Source organism: Bombina bombina, chromosome 12 (genome assembly GCF_027579735.1).
Source record: "Bombina bombina isolate aBomBom1 chromosome 12, aBomBom1.pri, whole genome shotgun sequence".
Classification (NCBI taxonomy): domain Eukaryota; kingdom Metazoa; phylum Chordata; class Amphibia; order Anura; family Bombinatoridae; genus Bombina; species Bombina bombina.
Window position 1 is genome coordinate 119,765,564 of NC_069510.1, and position 22,773 is coordinate 119,788,336.

Sequence of the window (22,773 nt, forward strand, 5' to 3'; positions counted from 1 at the left end):
TCTATAACTGCCTTGCTGTAACAATAACTGCTCTATAACTGCCTTGCTGTAACAATCACTGCTCTATAACTGCCTTGCTGTAACAATCACTGCTCTATAACTGCCTTGCTGTAACAATCACTGCTCTATAACTGCCTTGCTGTAACAATCACTGCTCTATAAATGCATTGCTGTAACAATCACTGCTGTATAGCTGCCTTGCTGTAACAATCACTGCTCTATAAATTAATTGCTGTAACAATCACTGCTCTATAACTGCCTTGCTGTAACAATTACAGCTCTATAACTGCCTTGCTGTAACAATCACTGCTCTATAACTGCCTTGCTGTAACAATCACAGCTCTATAACTGCCTTGCTGTAACAATCACTGCTCTATAACTGCCTTGCTGTAATAATCACTGCTCTATAACTGCCTTGCTGTAACACTCACTGCTCTATAACTGCCTTGCTGTAACAATCACTGCTCTATAACTGCCTTGCTGTAACACTCACTGCTCTATAACTGCCTTGCTGTAACAATCACTGCTCTATAACTGCCTTGCTGTAACACTCACTGCTCTATAACTGCCTTGCTGTAACAATCACTGCTCTATAACTGCCTTGCTGTAACAATCACTGCTCTATAACTGCCTTGCTGTAACAATAACTGCTCTATAACTGCCTTGCTGTAACAATCACTGCTCTATAAGTGCCTGCTGTAACAATCACTGCTCTATAACTGCCTTGCTGTAACAATCACTGCTCTATAACTGCCTTGCTGTAACAATCACTGCTCTATAAGTGCCTGCTGTAACAATCACTGCTCTATAACTGCCTTGCTGTAACAATAACTGCTCTATAACTGCCTTGCTGTAACAATCACTGCTCTATAAGTGCCTGCTGTAACAATCACTGCTCTATAAATGCATTGCTGTAACAATCACTGCTCTATAAATGCATTGCTGTAACAATCACTGCTCTATAAATGCATTGCTGTAACAATCACTGCTCTATAACTGCCTTGCTGTAACAATAACTGCTCTATAACTGCCTTGCTGTAACAATCACTGCTCTATAACTGCCTTGCTGTAATAATCACTGCTCTATAACTGCCTTGCTGTAACAATCACTGCTCTATAAATGCATTGCTGTAACAATCACTGCTCTATAACTGCCTTGCTGTAACAATAACTGCTCTATAACTGCCTTGCTGTAACAATCACTGCTCTATAACTGCCTTGCTGTAACAATAACTGCTCTATAACTGCCTTGCTGTAACAATCACTGCTCTATAACTGCCTTGCTGTAACAATCACTGCTCTATAAATGCATTGCTGTAACAATCACTGCTCTATAGCTGCCTTGCTGTAACAATCACTGCTCTATAAATTAATTGCTGTAACAATCACTGCTCTATAACTGCCTTGCTGTAATAATCACTGCTCTATATCACCTAGATTACAAGTTTTGCGCTATTTGACGGTGCAAAACTAACGCAACAAAAAATGCGTTATTTCACCCTCCATAGCGCTGCCATTACAAGTTTCAGAAAAGCCGCCTTGTGCGAGCAATATGGTGGCGATAAGCTCCATACCGCACAAAAGCCAAGGGCTGCTTTGAAATGCTCGTGCACGGTTTCCCCATAGACATTAATGAGAGCTACTGAAATTCTATTGGCTATTCAAATCAGCCAATAGAATTTCAGTAGCTCTCATCCTATTGGCTGATTTGAATTTCAAAAATCAAATCAGCCAATAGGAATGCAAGGGACGCCATTTTGAAAAGGCTCCCTTGCATTGAAGATCCAGTGTACAGCAGTGACCGTATGAAGAGTACGCTCCGCGCCGGATGTCTTTAAGGATAGATCCGCACCGCCGGGATGAAGATAGAAGATGCTGCCTGGATTATGATAAAAGATGCTGCCTGGATGGAGATAAAAGATGCCGCCTGGATGAAGATAAAAGATGCCACCTGGATGAAGATAAAAGATGCCACCTGGATGAAGCCTTCTCGCCGCCTGGATGAAAACTTCTCGCTGCTTGGATGAGGATGGATGTCTGGACTTCAAAAACTGTAAGTGGATCATCGGGGGTTAGTGTCAGGTTTTTTTTAACTTTTTTTGGGTTGGCTTTTTTTTTAGATTAGGGTTTGGGCTTTTTTAAAAAAGCCGAATGCCCTTTTCAGGGCAATGAAAAATAGCTGAATGCCCTTTTAAGGGCAATGCCCATACAAATGTCCTTTTCAGGGCAATGGGTAGCTTAGGTTTTTGTTAGAGTTAGGTTTTTTATTTTAGGGGGTTGGTTGGGTGGTGGGTTCTACTGTTGGGGGGTCTTTGTATTTTTTTACAGGTGAAAGAGCTGATTTCTTTAGGGCAATGCCCTACAAAAGGACCTTTTAAGGCCGATTGGTAGTTTATTGTAGGCTAGGGGGTGTTTTATTTTTTTTGGGTGGGGGGTTTAAAGGGCTATTAGATTAGGTGTAATTGTTTTTATTTTTGATAATTTCGTTTGTTATTTTTCATAATTTAGTGTTTGTTATTTTTGTAATTTAGTATTTTTTATTTTTTGTAAATTTAACTTAATTTAGTTAGTTTTTTTTTAAATGTGTAATTTAGTTTATTTAATTGGAAGTTATTTTAATTTTAGTATAATAGTTATGTTAGGTTAATTGTTAGTTTAAACTTAGTTTTTTTTTTATTTCACAGGTAAGTTTTTATTTATTTTAAGATAGGGATATTGTAATTTTAATATAAAGTTAGAGGGTTATGTTTAAGAGTTAATAGTTTAATTTAGTTTTTTGCGATGTGGGGGGCTGGCAGTTTAGGGGTTAATAGGTTTATTTAGTGGCGGTGATGTGGGAGGCCAGGGGTTTAGGGGTTAATAACTTTTATTAGTGGCGGCGATGTCAGGGAGCAGCGGAATAGGGGTTAATAGCTTTATTATAGTGGCGACTGTGACGGGGAGAGGCGGAATAGGGGTTAATAACTTTATTATAGTTATTATAGTGGTGGGGATGTGGACGGCTGGCAGATTAGGGGTAAATAAATTTAATATAGTGTTTGCGATGTGGGGAGCTGGCGGTTTATGGGTTATTAGGTTTAGTTAGTGGCGGCAGTGGCGGGGAGCAACGGAATAGGGATTAATAACTTTATTATAGTGGTAGGGATGTGGGCGGGTGGCAGATTAGGGGTTAATAGCTTTAATATAGTGTTTACTATGCGGGAGGGCCTCGGTTTAGGGGTTAATAGGTAGTTTATGGGTGTTAGTGTACTTTGTAACAGTTAAGTTATGAGTTTTGTGAAACATTTTTAATGCGCAAAACTCATAACTACTGCTTTCAGGTGGCGAAATGGATGGTGTCGGTATAGGCTGAAATGCAAGCATTTTAGCCTCACCACACAATTTGTAATACTGACGCTATGGAAATCCCACGCAAAAACGTAATTTTTTTTAGTGCGGGATTGAAGTTGCGTTACAGGCTAAAATGCTTGCAGCACAGCTATACCGACACGACTCGTAATGGCTGCGTTACTGTTTTGAAACAGCTACCTTGCATTCAACTTCAGTGTACGGCGGTGACCTATGAAGAGGACGCTCCACGCAGGATGGGATCGCCTTCCAGGATGGCTCCACGTTGCCGGGATGAAGATAGAAAAAGCCACCGGGATGGATCAAGATATCATCGCCTGGATGAAGACTTCTCGCCGCCTGGATGGAGATGGATGTCCGGACTTCAGGAACCATGAGTTGATATTCTGGGGTTAGTGTTAGGTTTTTCTATTTTTTCATTTTTTGGGGTTTTTCTTTTTTTTTTTAGATAAGGGCTTTGGGCCCATACAAATGCCCCTTTAGGGTCAATGGGTAGCTTAGTTTTTTTTTAGAGTTAGGTTTTTTATTTTGGAATGTTGGTTTGGGTTGAGAGGTTTTTCTGTTGGGGGGACTTTGTATTTTTTTACAGGTAAAAGAGCTGTTTAACTTAGGGCACTGCCCTACAAAAGGCCCTTTTAAGGGCTATTGGTAGTTTATTGTAGGCTAGGGGGTGTTTTTATTTTGGGGGGGCTTTTTTCTTTTTATAGGGCTATTAGATTAGGTGTAATTGTTTTTATTTTTGATAATTTTGTTTATTATTGTTTGTAAGCTTAGAGTTTTATTTATTTTTAGTAATTTAGGCCTAGATTTGGAGTTTGGCGGTAGCCGTGAAAACCAGCGTTAGAGGCTCCTAACGCTGGTTTTAGGCTACCGCCGGTATTTGGAGTCATTCAAAAAAGGGTCTAACGCTCACTTTTCAGCTGCGACTTTTCCATACCGCAGATCCCCTTACGTCAATTGCGTATCCTATCTTTTCAATGGGATCTTTCTAACTCCGGTATTTAGAGTCGTGTCTGGAGTGAGCGTTAGAAATCTAACGACAAAACTCCAGCCACAGAAAAAAGTCAGTAGTTAAGAGCTTTCTGGGCTAACGCCGGTTCATAAAGCTCTTAACTACTGTACTCTAAATTACACTAACACCCATAAACTACCTATGTACCCCTAAACCGAGGTCCCCCCACATCGCCGCCACTCGATTAATTTTTTTAACCCCTAATCTGCCGACCGCCACCTACGTTATACTTATGTACCCCTAATCTGCTGCCCCTAACACCGCCGACCCCTATATTATATTTATTAACCCCTAATCTGCCGTCCGCACGCCGCCGCCACCTACATTATAGCTATGTACCCCTAATCTGCTGCCCCTTACACCGCCGACCCCTATATTATATTTATTAACCCCTAACCTGCCCCCCACAACGTCGCAGCCAGCTACCTACAATAATTAACCCCTAATCTGCCGACCGCAAAGAGCCGCCACCTACATTATAGCTATGTACCCCTAATCTGCTGCCCCTAACACCGCCGACCCCTATATTATATTTATTAACCCCTAATCTGCCCCCCACAACGTCGCCTCCACTTGCCTACACTTATTAACCCCTAATCTGCCGAGCGGACCGCACCGCTATTATTATAAAGTTATTAACCCCTAATCCGCCTCACTAACCCTATAATAAATAGTATTAACCCCTAATCTGCCCTCCCTAACATCGCCGACACCTAACTTCAATTATTAACCCCTAATCTGCCGACTGGAGCTCACCGCTATTCTAATAAATGTATTAACCCCTAAAGCTAAGTCTAACCCTAACACTAACACCCCCCTAAATTAAATATAATTTTAATCTAACAAAATTAATTAACTCTTCTTAAATAAATTATTCCTATTTAAAGCTAAATACTTACCTGTAAAATAAATCCTAATATAGCTACAATATAAATTATAATGATATTATAGCTATTTTAGGATTTATATTTATTTTACAGGTAACTTTGTATTTATTTTAACCAGGTACAATAGCTATTAAATAGTTAAGAACTATTTAATAGCTAAAATAGTTAAAATAATTACAAATTTACCTGTAAAATAAATCCTAACCTAAGTTACAATTAAACCTAACACTACACTATCAATAAATAAATTAAATAAAATACCTATAATTATCTACAATTAAATCTAACACTACACTATCAATAAATAAATTAAATACAATTCCTACAAATAAATACAATGGAATAAACTAACCAATCAGCCAATCGGATTGAACTTGATTCTGATTGGCTGATTCCATCAGCCAATCAGAATATTCCTACCTTAATTCCGATTGGCTGATAGAATCCTATCAGCCAATCGGAATTCGAGGCACGCCATCTTGGATGACGTCATTTAAAGGAACCGTCATTCGTCGTTCAGTCGTCGGCCAGGATGGATGTTCCGCGTCGGAGGTCTTCAGGATGCTGCCGCTCCGCTCTGGATGGATGACGATAGAAGATCCCGCTTGGATGAAGACTTCAATCGGATGGAAGACCTCTTCTGCCCCGCTTGGATGAAGACTTCTACCGGATGGAGGACCTCTTCTTGCCCCGCTTGGATGAAGACGACTCAAGGTAGGGAGATCTTCAGGGGCTTAGTGTTAGGTTTATTTAAGGGGGGTTTGGGTTAGATTAGGGGTATGTGGGTGGTGGGTTGTAATGTTGGGGGGGGGTATTGTATGTTTTTTTTTACAGGCAAAAGAGCTGAACTTCTTGGGGCATGCCCCGCAAAGGGCCCTGTTCAGGGCTGGTAAGGTAAAAGAGCTTTGAACTTTTGTAATTTAGAATAGGGTAGGGCATTTTTTTATTTTGGGGGCTTTGTTATTTTATTAGGGGGCTTAGAGTAGGTGTAATTAGTTTAAAATTGTTGTAATATTTTTCTAATGTTTGTAAATATTTTTTTATTTTTTGTAACTTAGTTCTTTTTTATTTTTTGTACTTTAGTTAGTTTATTTAATTGTATTTATTTGTAGATATTGTATTTAATTCATTTATTGATAGTGTAGTGTTAGGTTTAATTGTAGGTAATTGTAGTTATTTTATTTAATTAATTTATTGATAGTGTAGTGTTAGGTTTAATTGTAACTTAGGTTAGGATTTATTTTACAGGTAAATTTGTAATTATTTTAACTATTTTAGCAATTAAATAGTTCTTAACTATTTAATAGCTATTGTACCTGGTTAAAATAAATACAAAGTTACCTGTAAAATAAATATAAATCCTAAAATAGCTATAATATAATTATAATTTATATTGTAGCTATATTAAGATTTATTTTACAGGTAAGTATTTAGCTTTAAATAGGAATAATTTATTTAATAAGAGTTAATTTATTTCGTTAGATTTAAATTATATTTAACTTAGGGGGGTGTTAGTGTTAGGGTTAGACTTAGCTTTAGGGGTTAATACATTTATTAGAATAGTGGTGAGCTCCAGTCGGCAGATTAGGGGTTAATGTTTGAAGTTAGGTGTCGGCGATGTTAGGGAGGGCAGATTAGGGGTTAATACTATTTATTATAGGGTTAGTGAGGCGGATTAGGGGTTAATAACTTTATTATAATAGCGGTGCGGTCCGCTCGGCAGATTAGGGGTTAATAAGTGTAGGCAGGTGGAGGCGACGTTGTGGGGGGCAGATTAGGGGTTAATAAATATAATATAGGGGTCGGCGATGTTAGGGCAGCAGATTAGGGGTACATAGGGATAATGTAAGTAGCGGTGGTTTACGGAGCGGCAGATTAGGGGTTAATAATAATATGCAGGGGTCAGCGATAGCGGGGGCGGCAGATTAGGGGTTAATAAGTGTAAGGTTAGGGGTGTTTAGACTCGGGGTACATGTTAGGGTGTTAGGTGCAGACGTAGGAAGTGTTTCCCCATAGACAACAATGGGGCTGCGTTAGGAGCTGAACGCAGCTTTTTTGCAGGTGTTAGGTTTTTTTTCAGCTCAAACAGCCCCATTGTTTTCTATGGGGGAATCGTGCACGAGCACGTTTTTGAGGCTGGCCGCGTCCGTAAGCAACTCTGGTATCGAGAGTTGAAGTTGCATTAAATATGCTCTACGCTCCTTTTTTGGAGCCTAACGCAGCCATTCTGTGGACTCTCAATACCACAGTTATTTCAAAGGTGCAGCCAGAAAAAAGCCTGCGTAGCTAACGCACCCCCTTGGCCGCAAAACTCCAAATCTAGGCCTATGTGTCTTGCTGTAATAATCACTGTTCTATAAGTGCCTTACTGTAATACTCACCGCCCTATATGTGTCTCGCTGTAATAATCACTGCTCTATAGGTGCATTGCTTTAATAATCACTGCTATATATGTGCCTTGCTGTAATAATCACTGCTCCTTAAGTGCCTTGATGTAATAATCACTGCTCTATATGTGCCTTGCTGTAATAATCACTGCTCTATAAGTGCCTTGCTGTAATAATCACTGCTCTATAAGTGCCTTACTGTAATACTCACCGCCCTATATGTGTCTCGCTGTAATAATCACTGCTCTATATGTGCATTGCTTTAATAATCACTGCTATATATGTGCCTTGCTGTAATAATCACTGCTCCTTAAGTGCCTTGCTGTAATAATCACTGCTCTATATGTGCCTTGCTGTAATAATCACTGCTCTATAAGTGCCGTGCTGTAATAATCACTGTTCTATAAGTGCCTTGATGTAATAATCACTTCTCCATAAGTGCCTTGCTGTAATAATCACTGCTCCATATGTGCCTTGCTGTAATAATCACTGCTCTATAAGTGCCTTGCTGTAATAATCACTGTTCTATAAGTGCCTTGATGTAATAATCACTTCTCCATAAGTGCCTTGCTGTAATAATCACTGTTCTATAAGTGCCTTGCTGTAATAATCACTGCTCCATAAATGCCTTGCTGTAATAATCACAGCTCTATAAATGCCTTGCTGTAATAATCACTGATCTATAAGTGCATTGCTGTAATAATCACTGCTCTATAAGTGCCTTGCTGTAATAATCACTGCTCTATAACTGCCTTGCTGTAATAATCACTGCTCCATAAATGCCTTGCTGTAATAATCACTGCTCTATAAATGCCTTGCTGTAATAATCACTGCTCCATAAATGCATTGCTGTAATAACCACTGCTCTATATGTGCCTTGCTGTAATAATCACTGCTCCATAAGTGCCTTGATGTAATAATCACAGCTCTATAAATGCCTTGCTGTAATAATCACTGCTCCATAAATGCCTTGCTGTAATAATCACTGCTCTATATGTGCCTTGATGTAATAATCACAGCTCTATAAATGCCTGCTGTAATAATCACTGCTCTATAACTGCCTTGCTGTAATAATAACTGCTCTATAAGTGCCTTGCTGTAATAATCACTGCTCTATAAATGCCTTGCTGTATTAATCACTGCTCTATAAGTGCCTTGCTGTAATAATCACTGATCTATAAATGCCTTGCTGTAATAATCACTGCTCTATAAGTGCCTTGCTGTATTAATCACTGCTCTATAAGTGCCTTGCTGTAATAATCACTGCTCTATAAGTGCCTTGCTGTAATAATAACTGTTCTATAAGTGCCTTGCTGTAATAATCACTGCTCTATAAGTGCATTGCTGTAATAATCACTGCTCTATAAATGCCTTGCTGTAATAATCACTGCTCTATAAGTGCCTTTCTGTAATAATCACTGCTCTATAAATGCCTTGCTGTATTAATCACTGCTCTATAAGTGCCTTGCTGTAATAATCACTGATCTATAAATGCCTTGCTGTAATAATCACTGCTCTATAAGTGCCTTGCTGTAATAAGCACTGCTCTATAAATGCCTTGCTGTATTAATCACTGCTCTATAAGTGCCTTGCTGTAATAATCACTGCTCTATAAGTGCCTTGCTGTAATAATCACTGATCTATAAGTGCCTTGATGTAATAATCACTGCTCTATAAGTGCCTTGCTGTAATAAGCACTGCTCTATAACTGCCTTGCTGTAACAATCACTGCTCTATAACTGCCTTGCTGTAATAACCACTGCTCTATAAGTGCATTGCTGTAATAATCACTGCTCTATATCTGCCTTGCTGTAATAATCACTGCTCTATAAGTGCCTTGCTGTAATAATCACTGCTCTATAAATGCCTTGCTGTAATAACCACTGCTCTATATGTGCCTTGCTGTAATAATCACTGCTCTATAAATGCCTTGCTGTAATAATCACTGCTCTATATGTGCCTTGCTGTAATAATCACTGCTCTATAAATGCCTTGCTGTAATAACCACTGCTCTATATGTGCCTTGCTGTAATAATCACTGCTCTATAACTGCCTTGCTGTAATAATCACTGCTCTATAAATGCCTTGCTGTAATAATCACTGCTCTATAAGTGCCTTGCTGTAATAATCATTGCTCTATAAGTGCCTTGCTGTATTAATCACTGCTCTATAAGTGCATAGCTGTAATAATCACTGCTCTATAAGTGCATTGCTGTAATAATCACTGCTCTATAAGTGCCTTGCTGTAATAATCACTGCTCTATAAGTGCATTGCTGTAATAATCACTGCTCTATATGTGCATTGCTGTAATAATCACTGCTCTATATGTGCATTGCTGTAATAATCACTGCTCTATAAGTGCCTTGCTGTAATAATCACTGCTCTATAAATGCCTTGCTGTAATAATCACTGTTCTATAAGTGCCTTGCTGTAATAATCACTGCTCTATAAATGCCTTGCTGTAATAATCACTGATCTATAAGTGCATAGCTGTAATAATCACTGCTCTATAAGTGCATTGCTGTAATAATCACTGCTCTATAAATGCCTTGCTGTAATAATCACTGCTCTATAAGTGCATAGCTGTAATAATCACTGCTCTATAAGTGCCTTGATGTAATATTCACTGATCTATAAGTGCCTTGCTGTAATAATCATTGCTCTATAAGTGCCTTGCTGTATTAATCACTGCTCTATAAGTGCATTGCTGTAATAATCACTGCTCTATATGTGCCTTGCTGTAATAATCACTGCTCTATAAATGCCTTGATGTAATAATCACTGCTCTATAAATGCCTTGCTGTAATAATCACTGCTCTATAAATGCCTTGCTGTAACAATCACTGCTCTATAAGTGCATTGCTGTATTAATCACTGCTCTATAAGTGCCTTGCTGTAATAATCACTGATCTATAACTGCCTTGCTGTAATAATCACAGCTCTATAAGTGCCTTGCTGTAACAATCACTGCTCTATAACTGCCTTGCTGTAACAATCACTGCTCTATAACTGCCTTGCTGTAACAATCACTGCTCTATAAGTGCCTGCTGTAACAATCACTGCTCTATAACTGCCTTGCTGTAATAATCACTGCTCTATAACTGCCTTGCTGTAATAATCACTGCTCTATAAGTGCCTGCTGTAACAATCACTGCTCTATAAGTGCCTTGCTGTAATAATCACTGATCTATAAGTGCATAGCTGTAACAATCACTGCTCTATAAGTGCCTGCTGTAACAATCACTGCTCTATAACTGCCTGCTGTAATAATCACTGCTCTATAAGTGCCTTGCTGTAATAATCACTGCTCTATATGTGCATTGCTGTAATAATCACTGCTCTATATGTGCATTGCTGTAATAATCACTGCTCTATAACTGCCTTGCTGTAATAATCACTGATCTATAACTGCCTTGCTGTAATAATCATTGCTCTATAAGTGCCTTGCTGTAATAATCACTGCTCTATAAGTGCATTGCTGTAATAATCACTGCTCTATATGTGCATTGCTGTAATAATCACTGCTCTATAAGTGCATAGCTGTAATAATCACTGCTCTATAAGTGCATAGCTGTAATAATCACTGCTCTATAAGTGCATTGCTGTAATAATCACTGCTCTATAAATGCCTTGTTGTAATAATCACTGCTCTATATGTGCCTTGATGTAATAATCACTGATCTATATGTGCCTTGATGTAATAATCACTGCTCTATAAGTGCATTGCTGTAATAATCACTGCTCTATAAGTGCCTTGATGTAATATTCACTGATCTATATGTGCCTTGCTGTAATAATCACTGCTCTATAAGTGCATTGCTGTATTAATCACTGCTCTATAAGTGCCTTGCTGTAATAATCACTGCTCTATAAGTGCCTTGCTGTAATAATCACTGCTCTATAAGTGCCTTGCTGTAATAATCACTGCTCTATATCTGCCTTGCTGTAATAATCACTGCTCTATAAATGCCTGCTGTAATAATCACTGCTCCATAAGTGCCTTGCTGTAATAATCACTGCTCCATAAGTGCCTTGCTGTAATAATCACTGCTCTATAAGTGCCTTACTGTAATACTCACCACCCTATATGTGCCTTGCTGTAATAATCACTGCTCTATATGTGCCTTGCTGTAATAATCATTGTTCTATAAGTGCCTTGCTGTAATAATCACTGCTCTATAACTGCCTTGCTGTAATAATCACTGCTCTATAAGTGCCTTGCTGTAATAATCACTGTTCTAATAGTGCCTTGATGTAATAATCACTGCTCTATAAGTGCCTTGCTGTAATAATCACTGTTCTAATAGTGCCTTGATGTAATAATCACTGCTCTATAACTGCCTTGCTGTAATAATCACTGCTCTATAAGTGCCTTGCTGTATTAATCACTGCTCTATAAGTGCCTTGATGTAATAATCACTGCTCTATAAGTGCCTTGCTGTAATAATCACTGCTCTATAAATGCCTTGCTGTAATAATCACTGCTCCATAAGTGCCTTGATGTAATAATCACTGCTCTATAAGTGCCTTGATGTAATAATCACTGCTCTATAAGTGCCTTGCTGTAATAATCACTGCTCTATAAGTGCATTGCTGTAATAATCACTGCTCTATAAATGCCTTGCTGTAATAATCACTGCTCTATAAGTGCCTTGCTGTAATAATCACTGCTCCATAAGTGCCTTGATGTAATAATCACTGCTCTATAAGTGCCTTGCTGTAATAATCACTGCTCTATAAGTGCCTTGCTGTAATAATCACTGCTCTATAAGTGCCTTGATGTAATATTCACTGATCTATATGTGCCTTGCTGTAATAATCACTGCTCTATAAGTGCATTGCTGTATTAATCACTGCTCTATAAGTGCCTTGCTGTAATAATCACTGCTCTATAAGTGCCTTGCTGTAATAATCACTGCTCTATAAGTGCCTTGCTGTAATAATCACTGCTCTATATCTGCCTTGCTGTAATAATCACTGCTCTATAAATGCCTGCTGTAATAATTACTGCTCCATAAGTGCCTTGCTGTAATAATCACTGCCCCATAAGTGCCTTGCTGTAATAATCACTGCTCTTTATGTGCCTTGCTGTAATAATCACTGCTCTATATGTGCCTTGCTGTAATAATCATTGTTCTATAAGTGCCTTGCTGTAATAATCACTGCTCTATAACTGCCTTGCTGTAATAATCACTGCTCTATAAGTGCCTTGCTGTAATAATCACTGTTCTAATAGTGCCTTGATGTAATAATCACTGCTCTATAAGTGCCTTGCTGTAATAATCACTGTTCTAATAGTGCCTTGATGTAATAATCACTGCTCTATAACTGCCTTGCTGTAATAATCACTGCTCTATAAGTGCCTTGCTGTATTAATCACTGCTCTATAAGTGCCTTGATGTAATAATCACTGCTCTATAAGTGCCTTGCTGTAATAATCACTGCTCCATAAGTGCCTTGATGTAATAATCACTGCTCTATAAGTGCCTTGATGTAATAATCACTGCTCTATAAGTGCCTTGCTGTAATAATCACTGCTCTATAAGTGCATTGCTGTAATAATCACTGCTCTATAAATGCCTTGCTGTAATAATCACTGCTCTATAAGTGCCTTACTGTAATAATCACTGCTCTATAAATGCCTTGCTGTAATAATCACTGCTCTATAACTGCCTGCTGTAACAATCACTGCTCTATAAGTGCATTGCTGTAATAATCACTGATCTATAAATGCCTTGCTGTAATAATCACAGCTCTATAAGTGCCTGCTGTAATAATCACTGCTCTATAAGTGCATTGCTGTAATAATCACTGATCTATAAATGCCTTGCTGTAATAATCACAGCTCTATAAGTGCCTGCTGTAATAATCACTGCTCTATAAGTGCCTTGCTGTAATAATCACTGCTCTATAAATGCCTTGCTGTAATAATCACTGCTCTATAAGTGCCTGCTGTAATAATCACTGCTCTATAAATGCCTTGCTGTAATAATCACAGCTCTATAACTGCCTGCTGTAATAATCACTGCTCTATAAGTGCATTGCTGTAATAATCACTGATCTATAAATGCCTTGCTGTAATAATCACAGCTCTATAAGTGCCTTGATGTAATAATCGCTGCTCTATAAGTGCATTGCTGTAATAATCACTGCTCTATAAGTGCCTTGCTGTAATAATCACTGCTCTATAAATGCCTTGCTGTAATAATCACTGCTCTATAAGTGCCTTGCTGTAATAATCACTGCTCTATAAATGCCTTGCTGTAATAATCACTGCTCTATAAGTGCCTTGCTGTAATAATCACTGCTCTATAAGTGCATTGCTGTAATAATCACTGCTCTATATGTGCCTTGCTGTAATAAGCACTGCTCTATAAGTGCCTTGCTGTAATAATCACTGCTCTATAAGTGCCTTACTGTAATAATCACAGCTCTATAACTGCCTTGCTGTAATAATCACTGCTCTATAAATGCCTTGCTGTAATAATCACTGCTCTATATGTGCATTGCTGTAATAATCACTGATCTATATGTGCCTTGCTGTAATAATCACTGCTCTATAAGTGCCTTACTGTAATAATCACTGCTCTATAAGTGCCTTACTGTAATAATCACTGCTCTATAAATGCCTTGCTGTGATAATCACTGCTCTATAAATGCCTTGCTGTAATAATCACAGCTCTATAAGTGCCTGCTGTAACAATCACTGCTCTATATGTGCTTTGTAATAAGAGGTTCCTCACACATACATTTTCTCCATATGGGAGGATCTGATAGGTCTACCTTCATACTTTATTCGTGACAACTTGGAAGTGGCTGTAATTTCACAGGAGTTTAAAGGGACAGTATACAGCAATTTAACTGCATGCAATAGACACTACTATAAAGAAGAATATGCACAGATACTGCTTAAAAAAATCCAGTATAAAACTGTTTAAAAGCTTCCTTAGAAACTCTCAGTTTAGCACTGATGAGGTTAGGCTGGGACACCCACTGAAAGGGGCAGGAAAATCAGGAAGAGCATTCCCCCTCCCCTGCATATGAAAAGACTTATTACACAAACATAACAAGCAGGAATCTGTAGACATCAGTATACATCTAAAACCATGGGGCTTGGTTAGGGGGGGTCTGAAAATCAGCACAATGTTATTAAAAGTAAGCAAAACTGTACATAAATCCTCTAGTGTACAATGTCCCTTTAAGGAAAATAAAAGTTACAGTATCTGTACATTTTATTTGCAATATAATGATTTTCTGAGAATTGTTTGTACGTTTCTTAGCATTCTTACCTCATCATCCTTATACCACGACAAGTTCTCGGCAGTCAGGACAAACCAATACTCTTTGGCTCCTCCTTTCATAATCCCAATGTTGTTGATAGTCAGCCAGCCCTTCCTTATGACCTGTCCGACAGAGGGAGACAATACAGTTTACAGGAAAGTGACCAGACGTCCCGTGTAGGTGCTAAATGTAGGTTTATTTAGTATATTATGTTTATAAAAATACTCTACATATGTTACAGCAGGTCTAATGGAAACTACAAAACCAACAAACAAGTTTCCATCTGTGTACAGAGGAGAAAGTCTGCTGAGGTGTGAAGCCTTACCGGCAACATATGTGTCAATTAAAGAGACACTAAACCCAAATTTTTTCTTTAATGATTCAGATAGAGCATGCAATTTTAAGCAACATTTTAATTTACTCCTATTATCAATTTTGCTTCATTCTCTTGCTATCTTTATTTAAAAAGCAGGAATGTAAAGCGTAACAGCTGGCCCATTTTTGGTTTAGAACCTGGGTTATGCTTGCTTATTGGTTTGCTAAATGTAGCCACCAATCAGCAAGCGCTATCCAGGGTGCTGAACCTAAAATGGTCTGGCTCCTAAGCTTTAAATATCTGCTTTTTAAATAAAGATAGCAAGAGAACGAAGAACAATTGATAGTAGGAGTAAATTAGAAAGTTGCTTAAAACTGCTGCTCTATATGAATCATTAAAGAAAAAAAATGTGGGTTTAGTATCCCTTTAACTTAGAGTGAATATTGGTAAATATGTGATGATTAATTAATGATAACACATTAGTAATGGCCAAAGACAGATAGGATCTCTGTATATGGGTTGCTGTAAACTAGCAGGTAAAGGCATTTACTAAATCCATTCACCAATTTGTAGAGGATGAAATTGTGCTTTTGTTTTGTTTTTAATAATTTCCACTGAAACAAAAACCACCATTTAACCTTGGCAGCAATATATAATTTAATCCCAGCTACTGTACAACAATGCCAGGGCAGACACTGACACTGCTACCCAAGTACAAAGGTCTTTCAGTAGCTCCTTTTTAACACGTCATATAATATATATATTAATATATAAATATATATTTCTAGATTAGTAGTGAAGTTCAGAAGAAAAATATCATAGCTCTGTCTGTCTCTGGCTACCACATGTTTATGAGAGCACAGGAGGAGAAAGCAAAGCGTAAGAGATGAAAGTGATATCCTTATGCAAGAGCTGCATGCACACACTAGACCACGCCTCCAAGTGTTAGCGCACCCAAAAGACCACACCCCCAGCATCCCACAATGCAAAACAAAGCCAGCGGTGATACATTTCAAAGAAAATCATATCCTCTGTTCCCCTCAGTGTTAACTCTAGCACCAACCAGAAAAGTGTAGTCTGTGAGAGATTGTACTCCAGACCTGATATAGAAGTAATACTCCCAGTTTCACCCTGCCCCTTATCTGACGCTCCCTGTGTCACCCTGCCCTGTACCTGACGCTCCCTGTGTCACCCTGCCCTGTACCTGACGCTCCTTGTGTCACCCTGCCCTTGTACCTGACGCTCCCTATGTCACCGTGCCCCATACCTGACACTCCGTGTCACCCTGCCCCCTACCTGACCCTCCCCTTGTCACCCTGCCCTGTACCTGATGCTCCACATGTCACCCTACCTGATGCTCCCCGTGTCACCCTGCCCCATACCTGATGCTCCCTGTGTCACCCTGCCTCTTACCTGACGCTCCCCATGTCATCCTGCCCCATACTTGACGCTCTCTGTGTCCCCCTACCCTGTACCCAACCCTCCCTGTGTCAACCTGCCCCTTACCTGACACTCCCTGTGTCAACCTGCCCCATACCTGATGCTCCCTGTGTCACCCTACCCTGTACCCAACCCTCCCTGTGTCACCCTGCCCCGTACCTGACACTCCCTGTGTCAAGCTGCCCCGTACCAGACGCTCCCTGTGTCACCCTGCCCCGTACCAGACGCACCCTGTGTCACCCTGCCCCATGCCCACTGTACCCAACGCTCACTGTGTCACCCTGCCCCATACCCGATGCTCCCCATATCATCCTGCCCCGTATCTGACGCTCCCTGTGTCACCTTGCCTCTTATCTGACGCTCCCCATGTCATCCTGCCCCGTACCTGATGCTCCCTGTGTCACCCTGCCCTGTACCTTACACTTCCTGTCTCACCCTGCCCTGTACCTTACACTTCCTGTCTCACCCTGCCCTGTACCTGACGCTCCCTGTGTCACCCTGCCCTGTACCTTACACTTCCTGTCTCACCCTGTCCTGTACCTGACACTCCCTGTGTCAACCTGCCCCATACCAGATGCTCCCTGTGTCAACCTGCCCTGTACCAGACACTCACTGTGTCACCCTACCCCATACCAGACACTCCCTGTGTCACCCTGCCCCATGCCCCCCGTACCCGATGCTCCTTGTGTCACCCTGCCCCATACCCGATGCTTCCTGTGTCACCCTGCCCCGTACCCAAAGCTCCCTGTGTCACTCTGGCATTAGGGACTAAGGTTAAGGTTAGAGCTAGGGGCCAGGACATGGGATTAGGTTTTAGGGTTAAGGACATGTGTTAGGGATTAGGTTTGGGGTTAGGGACAGGAGTGCGGGATTAGGTTTGGGGTTAGGGACAGGAGTGCGGGATTAGGTTTGGGGTTAAATTTAGAGTTGGGGACAAGGGTTAGATACTGGAGCTAGAGGTAACAATTTAGCAGTAGGGACTAAGGTATAGGTTAGGGACAAGTGTTAGATACTGGGGTTAGAGGTAAGAATTTGGCAGTAGGGACTAAGGTTTAGATTAGGACAAGGGTTAGATACTGGAGTTAGAGGTAAGAATGTGGCAGAAGGGACTAAGGTTTAGGTTAGGACAAGGGTTAGATACTGGTGTTAGAGGTAAGAATTTGGCAGTAGGGACTAAGGTTTAGGTTAGGACAAGGGTTAGATACTGGGGTTAGAGGTAAGAATTTGGCAGTAGGGACTAAGGTTTAGGTTAGGACAAGGGTTAGATACTGGGGTTAGAGGTAAGAATTTGGCAGTAGGGACTAAGGTTTAGGTTAGGACAAGGGTTAGATACTGGGGTTAGAGTTAAGAATTTGGCAGTAGGGACTAAGGTTTAGGTTAGGACAAGGGTTAGATACTGGGGTTAGAGGTAAGAATTTGGCAGTAGGGACTAAGGTTTAGGTTAGGACAAGGGTTACATATCATGGTTAAAGCTAGGAACTTGCTTAGGAGGATAATCCAGCAACCTCACTGCAAATCAATGTGTTAGAGACACATTTGGCATCCAGGGATTTAATAGGAGACAGACACCTGAGCTACAATGTCATCTATAACAAACAGTCACACTCTGGCCTTAGACATCTGCACGGCTGTCTCCTTCTATAATAAATACAGAGATAAAGTGTTTGGGGTAATGTGCACACACAGGCCTAGATTTGGAGTTTGGCGGTAAAAGGGCTGTTAACGCTCCGCGGGTTTTTTTCTGGCCGCACCATAAATTTAACTCTGGTATCGAGAGTTCAAACAAATGCTGCGTTAGGCTCCAAAAAAGGAGCGTAGAGCATTTTTACCGCAAATGCAACTCTCGATACCAGAGCTGCTTACGGACGCGGCTGGCATCAAAAACGTGCTCGTGCACGATTCTCCCATAGGAAACAATGGGGCTGTTTGAGCTGAAAAAAACCTAACACCTGCAAAAAAGCAGCGTTCAGCTCCTAACGCAGCCCCATTGTTTCCTATGGGGAAACACTTCCTACGTCTGCACCTAACACTCTAACATGTACCCCGAGTCTAAACACCCCTAGCCTTACACTTATTAACCCCTAATCTGCCGCCCCCGCTATCGCTGACCCCTGCATTACACTTTTAACCCCTAATCTGCCGCTCCGTAAAACGCCGCTACTTACATTATCCCTATGTACCCCTAATCTGCTGCCCTAACATCGCCGACCCCTATGTTATATTTATTAACCCCTAATCTGCCCCCCACAACGTCGCCGACACCTACCTACACTTATTAACCCCTAATCTGCCGAGCGGACCTGAGCGCTACTATAATAAAGTTATTAACCCCTAATCCGCCTCACTAACCCTATCATAAATAGTATTAACCCCTAATCTGCCCTCCCTAACATCGCCGACACCTACCTTCAATTATTAACCCCTAAACTTCCGATCGGAGCTCACCGCTATTCTAATAAATGGATTAACCCCTAAAGCTAAGTCTAACCCTAACACTAACACCCCCCTAACTTAAATATAATATTTATCTAACGAAATAAATTAACTCTTATTAAATAAATTATTCCTATTTAAAGCTAAATACTTACCTGTAAAATAAACCCTAATATAGCTACAATATAAATTATAATTATATTATAGCTATTTTAGGATTAATATTTATTTTACAGGTAACTTTGTATTTATTTTAACCAGGTACAATAGCTATTAAATAGTTAAGAACTATTTAATAGTTACCTAGTTAAAATAATAACAAATTTACCTGTAAAATAAGTCCTAACCTAAGATATAATTAAACCTAACACTACACTATCAATAAAATAATTAAATAAACTACCTACAATTACCTACAATTAACCTAACACTACACTATCAATAAATTAATTAAACACAATTGCTACAAATAAATACAATTAAATAAACTAGCTAAAGTACAAAAAATAAAAAAGAACTAAGTTACAGAAAATAAAAAAATATTTACAAACATAAGAAAAATATTACAACAATTTTAAACTAATTACACCTACTCTAAGCCCCCTAATAAAATAACAAAGCCCCCCAAAATAAAAAATTCCCTACCCTATTCTAAATTAAAAAAGTTACAAGCTCTTTTACCTTACCAGCCCTGAACAGGGCCCTTTGCGGGGCATGCCCCAAGAATTTCAGCTCTTTTGCCTGTAAAAAAAAACATACAATACCCCCCCCCCAACATTACAACCCACCACCCACATACCCCTAATCTAACCCAAACCCCCCTTAAATAAACCTAACACTAAGCCCCTGAAGATCTTCCTACCTTGTCTTCACCATGCCAGGTATCACCGATCCGTCCTTGCTCCAAGATCTTCATCCAACCCAAGCGGGGGTTGGCGATCCATAATCCGGTGCTCCAAAGTCTTCCTCCTATCCGGCAAGAAGAGGACATCCGGACCGGCAAACATCTTCTCCAAGCGGCATCTTCGATCTTCTTCCATCCGGTGCGGAGCGGGTCCATCTTGAAGCAGGCGACGCGGATCCATCCTCTTCTTCCGATGTCTCCCGACTAATGACGGTTCCTTTAAGGGACGTCATCCAAGATGGCGTCCCTCGAATTCCGATTGGCTGATAGGATTCTATCAGCCAATCGGAATTAAGGTAGGAATTTTCTGATTGGCTGATGGAATCAGCCAATCAGAATCAAGTTCAATCCGATTGGCTGATCCAATCAGCCAATCAGATTGAGCTCGCATTCTATTGGCTGATCGGAACAGCCAATAGAATGCGAGCTCAATCTGATTGGCTGATTGGATCAGCCAATCGGATTGAACTTGATTCTGATTGGCTGATTCCATCAGCCAATCAGAATATTCCTACCTTAATTCCGATTGGCTGATAGAATCCTATCAGCCAATCGGAATTCGAGGGACGCCATCTTGGATGACGTCCCTTAAAGGAACCGTCATTAGTCGGGAGACATCGGAAGAAGAGGATGGATCCGCGTCGCCTGCTTCAAGATGGACCCGCTCCGCACCGGATGGAAGAAGATCGAAGATGCCGCTTGGAGAAGATGTTTGCCGGTCCGGATGTCCTCTTCTTGCCGGATAGGAGGAAGACTTTGGAGCACCGGATTATGGATCGCCAACCCCCGCTTGGGTTGGATGAAGATCTTGGAGCAAGGACGGATCGGTGATACCTGGCATGGTGAAGACAAGGTAGGAAGATCTTCAGGGGCTTAGTGTTAGGTTTATTTAAGGGGGGTTTGGGTTAGATTAGGGGTATGTGGGTGGTGGGTTGTAATGTTGGGGGGGGGTATTGTATGTTTTTTTTTACAGGCAAAAGAGCTGAAATTCTTGGGGCATGCCCCGCAAAGGGCCCTGTTCAGGGCTGGTAAGGTAAAAGAGCTTGTAACTTTTTTAATTTAGAATAGGGTAGGGAATTTTTTTATTTTGGGGGGGCTTTGTTATTTTATTAGGGGGCTTAGAGTAGGTGTAATTAGTTTAAAATTGTTGTAATATTTTTCTTATGTTTGTAAATATTTTTTTATTTTCTGTAACTTAGTTCTTTTTTATTTTTTGTACTTTAGCTAGTTTATTTAATTGTATTTATTTGTAGCAATTGTGTTTAATTAATTTATTGATAGTGTAGTGTTAGGTTAATTGTAGGTAATTGTAGGTAGTTTATTTAATTATTTTATTGATAGGGTAGTGTTAGGTTTAATTATATCTTAGGTTAGGATTTATTTTACAGGTAATTTTGTAATTATTTTAACTAGGTAACTATTAAATAGTTCTTAACTATTTAATAGCTATTGTACCTGGTTAAAATAATTACAAAGTTGCCTGTAAAATAAATATTAATCCTAAAATAGCTATAATATAATTATAATTTATATTGTAGCTATATTAGGATTTATTTTACAGGTAAGTATTTAGCTTTAAATAGGAATCATTTATTTAATAAGAGTTAATTAATTTCGTTAGATGTAAATTATATTTAATTTAGGGGGGTGTTAGTGTTAGGGTTAGACTTAGCTTTAGGGGTTAATCCATTTATTAGAATAGCGGTGAGCTCCGGTCGGCAGATTAGGGGTTAATAATTGAAGGTAGGTGTCGGCGATGTTAGGGAGGGCAGATTAGGGGTTAATACTATTTATGATAGGGTTAGTGAGGCGGATTAGGGGTTAATAACTTTATTATAGTAGCGGTGCGGTCCGCTTGGCAGATTAGGGGTTAATAAGTGTAGGCAGGTGTCGGCGACGTTGAGGGGGGCAGATTAGGGGTTAATAAGTGTAGGCAGGTGTCGGCGACGTTGAGGGGGGCAGATTAGGGGTTAATAAATATAATATAGGGGTCGGCGATGTTAGGGGCAGCAGATTAGGGGTACATAGGGATAACATAGGTGGCGGCGATTTGCGGTCGGAAGATTAGGGGTTAATTATTTTAAGTAGCTTGCGGCGACGTTGTGGGGGGCAAGTTAGGGGTTAAGAAATATAATATAGGGGTCGGCGGGGTTAGGGGCAGCAGATTAGGGGTACATAAGTATAACGTAGGTGGCGGTCGGCAGATTAGGGGTTAAAAATTTTAATCGAGTGGCGGCGATGTGGGGGGAGCTCGGTTTAGGGGTACATAGGTAGTTTATGGGTGTTAGTGTACTTTAGGGTACAGTAGTTAAGAGCTTTATAAACCGGCGTTAGCCAGAAAGCTCTTAACTCCTGCTATTTTCAGGCGACTGGAATTTTGTTGTTAGAGCTCTAACGCTCACTGCAGAAACGACTCTAAATACCGGCGTTAGAAAGATCCCATTGAAAAGATAGGCTACGCAAATGGCGTAGGGGGATCTGCGGTATGGAAAAGTCGCGGCTGAAAAGTGAGCGTTAGACCCTTTAATCACTGACTCCAAATACCAGCGGGCGGCCAAAACCAGCGTTAGGAGCCTCTAACGCTGGTTTTGACGGCTACCGCCGAACTCTAAATCTAGGCCACAGTTTGCTGAATACTACTCTGTGTTGTACATACTAAGGTCACAGGTCATTAGAAGTCCCCCGGTAACCCACAACCTCATGCTGACTTCCCACAAATACAGTACATGTAGAAAAGTGCACTTATTCATTTCATAACCAACGT

General features: G+C 40.1%; 1 protein-coding gene across 3 annotated transcripts in view; it reads right to left on the reverse strand.

Annotated features, from left to right (window-relative positions):
- DNM1 (dynamin 1) overlaps positions 1-22,773 on the reverse strand; it is a 318,929-nt gene that overhangs the window by 98,850 nt on the left and 197,306 nt on the right. For all 3 annotated transcript variants that reach the window (XM_053695682.1, XM_053695681.1, XM_053695680.1), the window contains exon 14: positions 14,925-15,038. In XM_053695682.1, the coding sequence (XP_053551657.1) occupies positions 14,925-15,038 (114 nt within the window). The remainder of the gene's footprint in view (positions 1-14,924; positions 15,039-22,773) is intronic.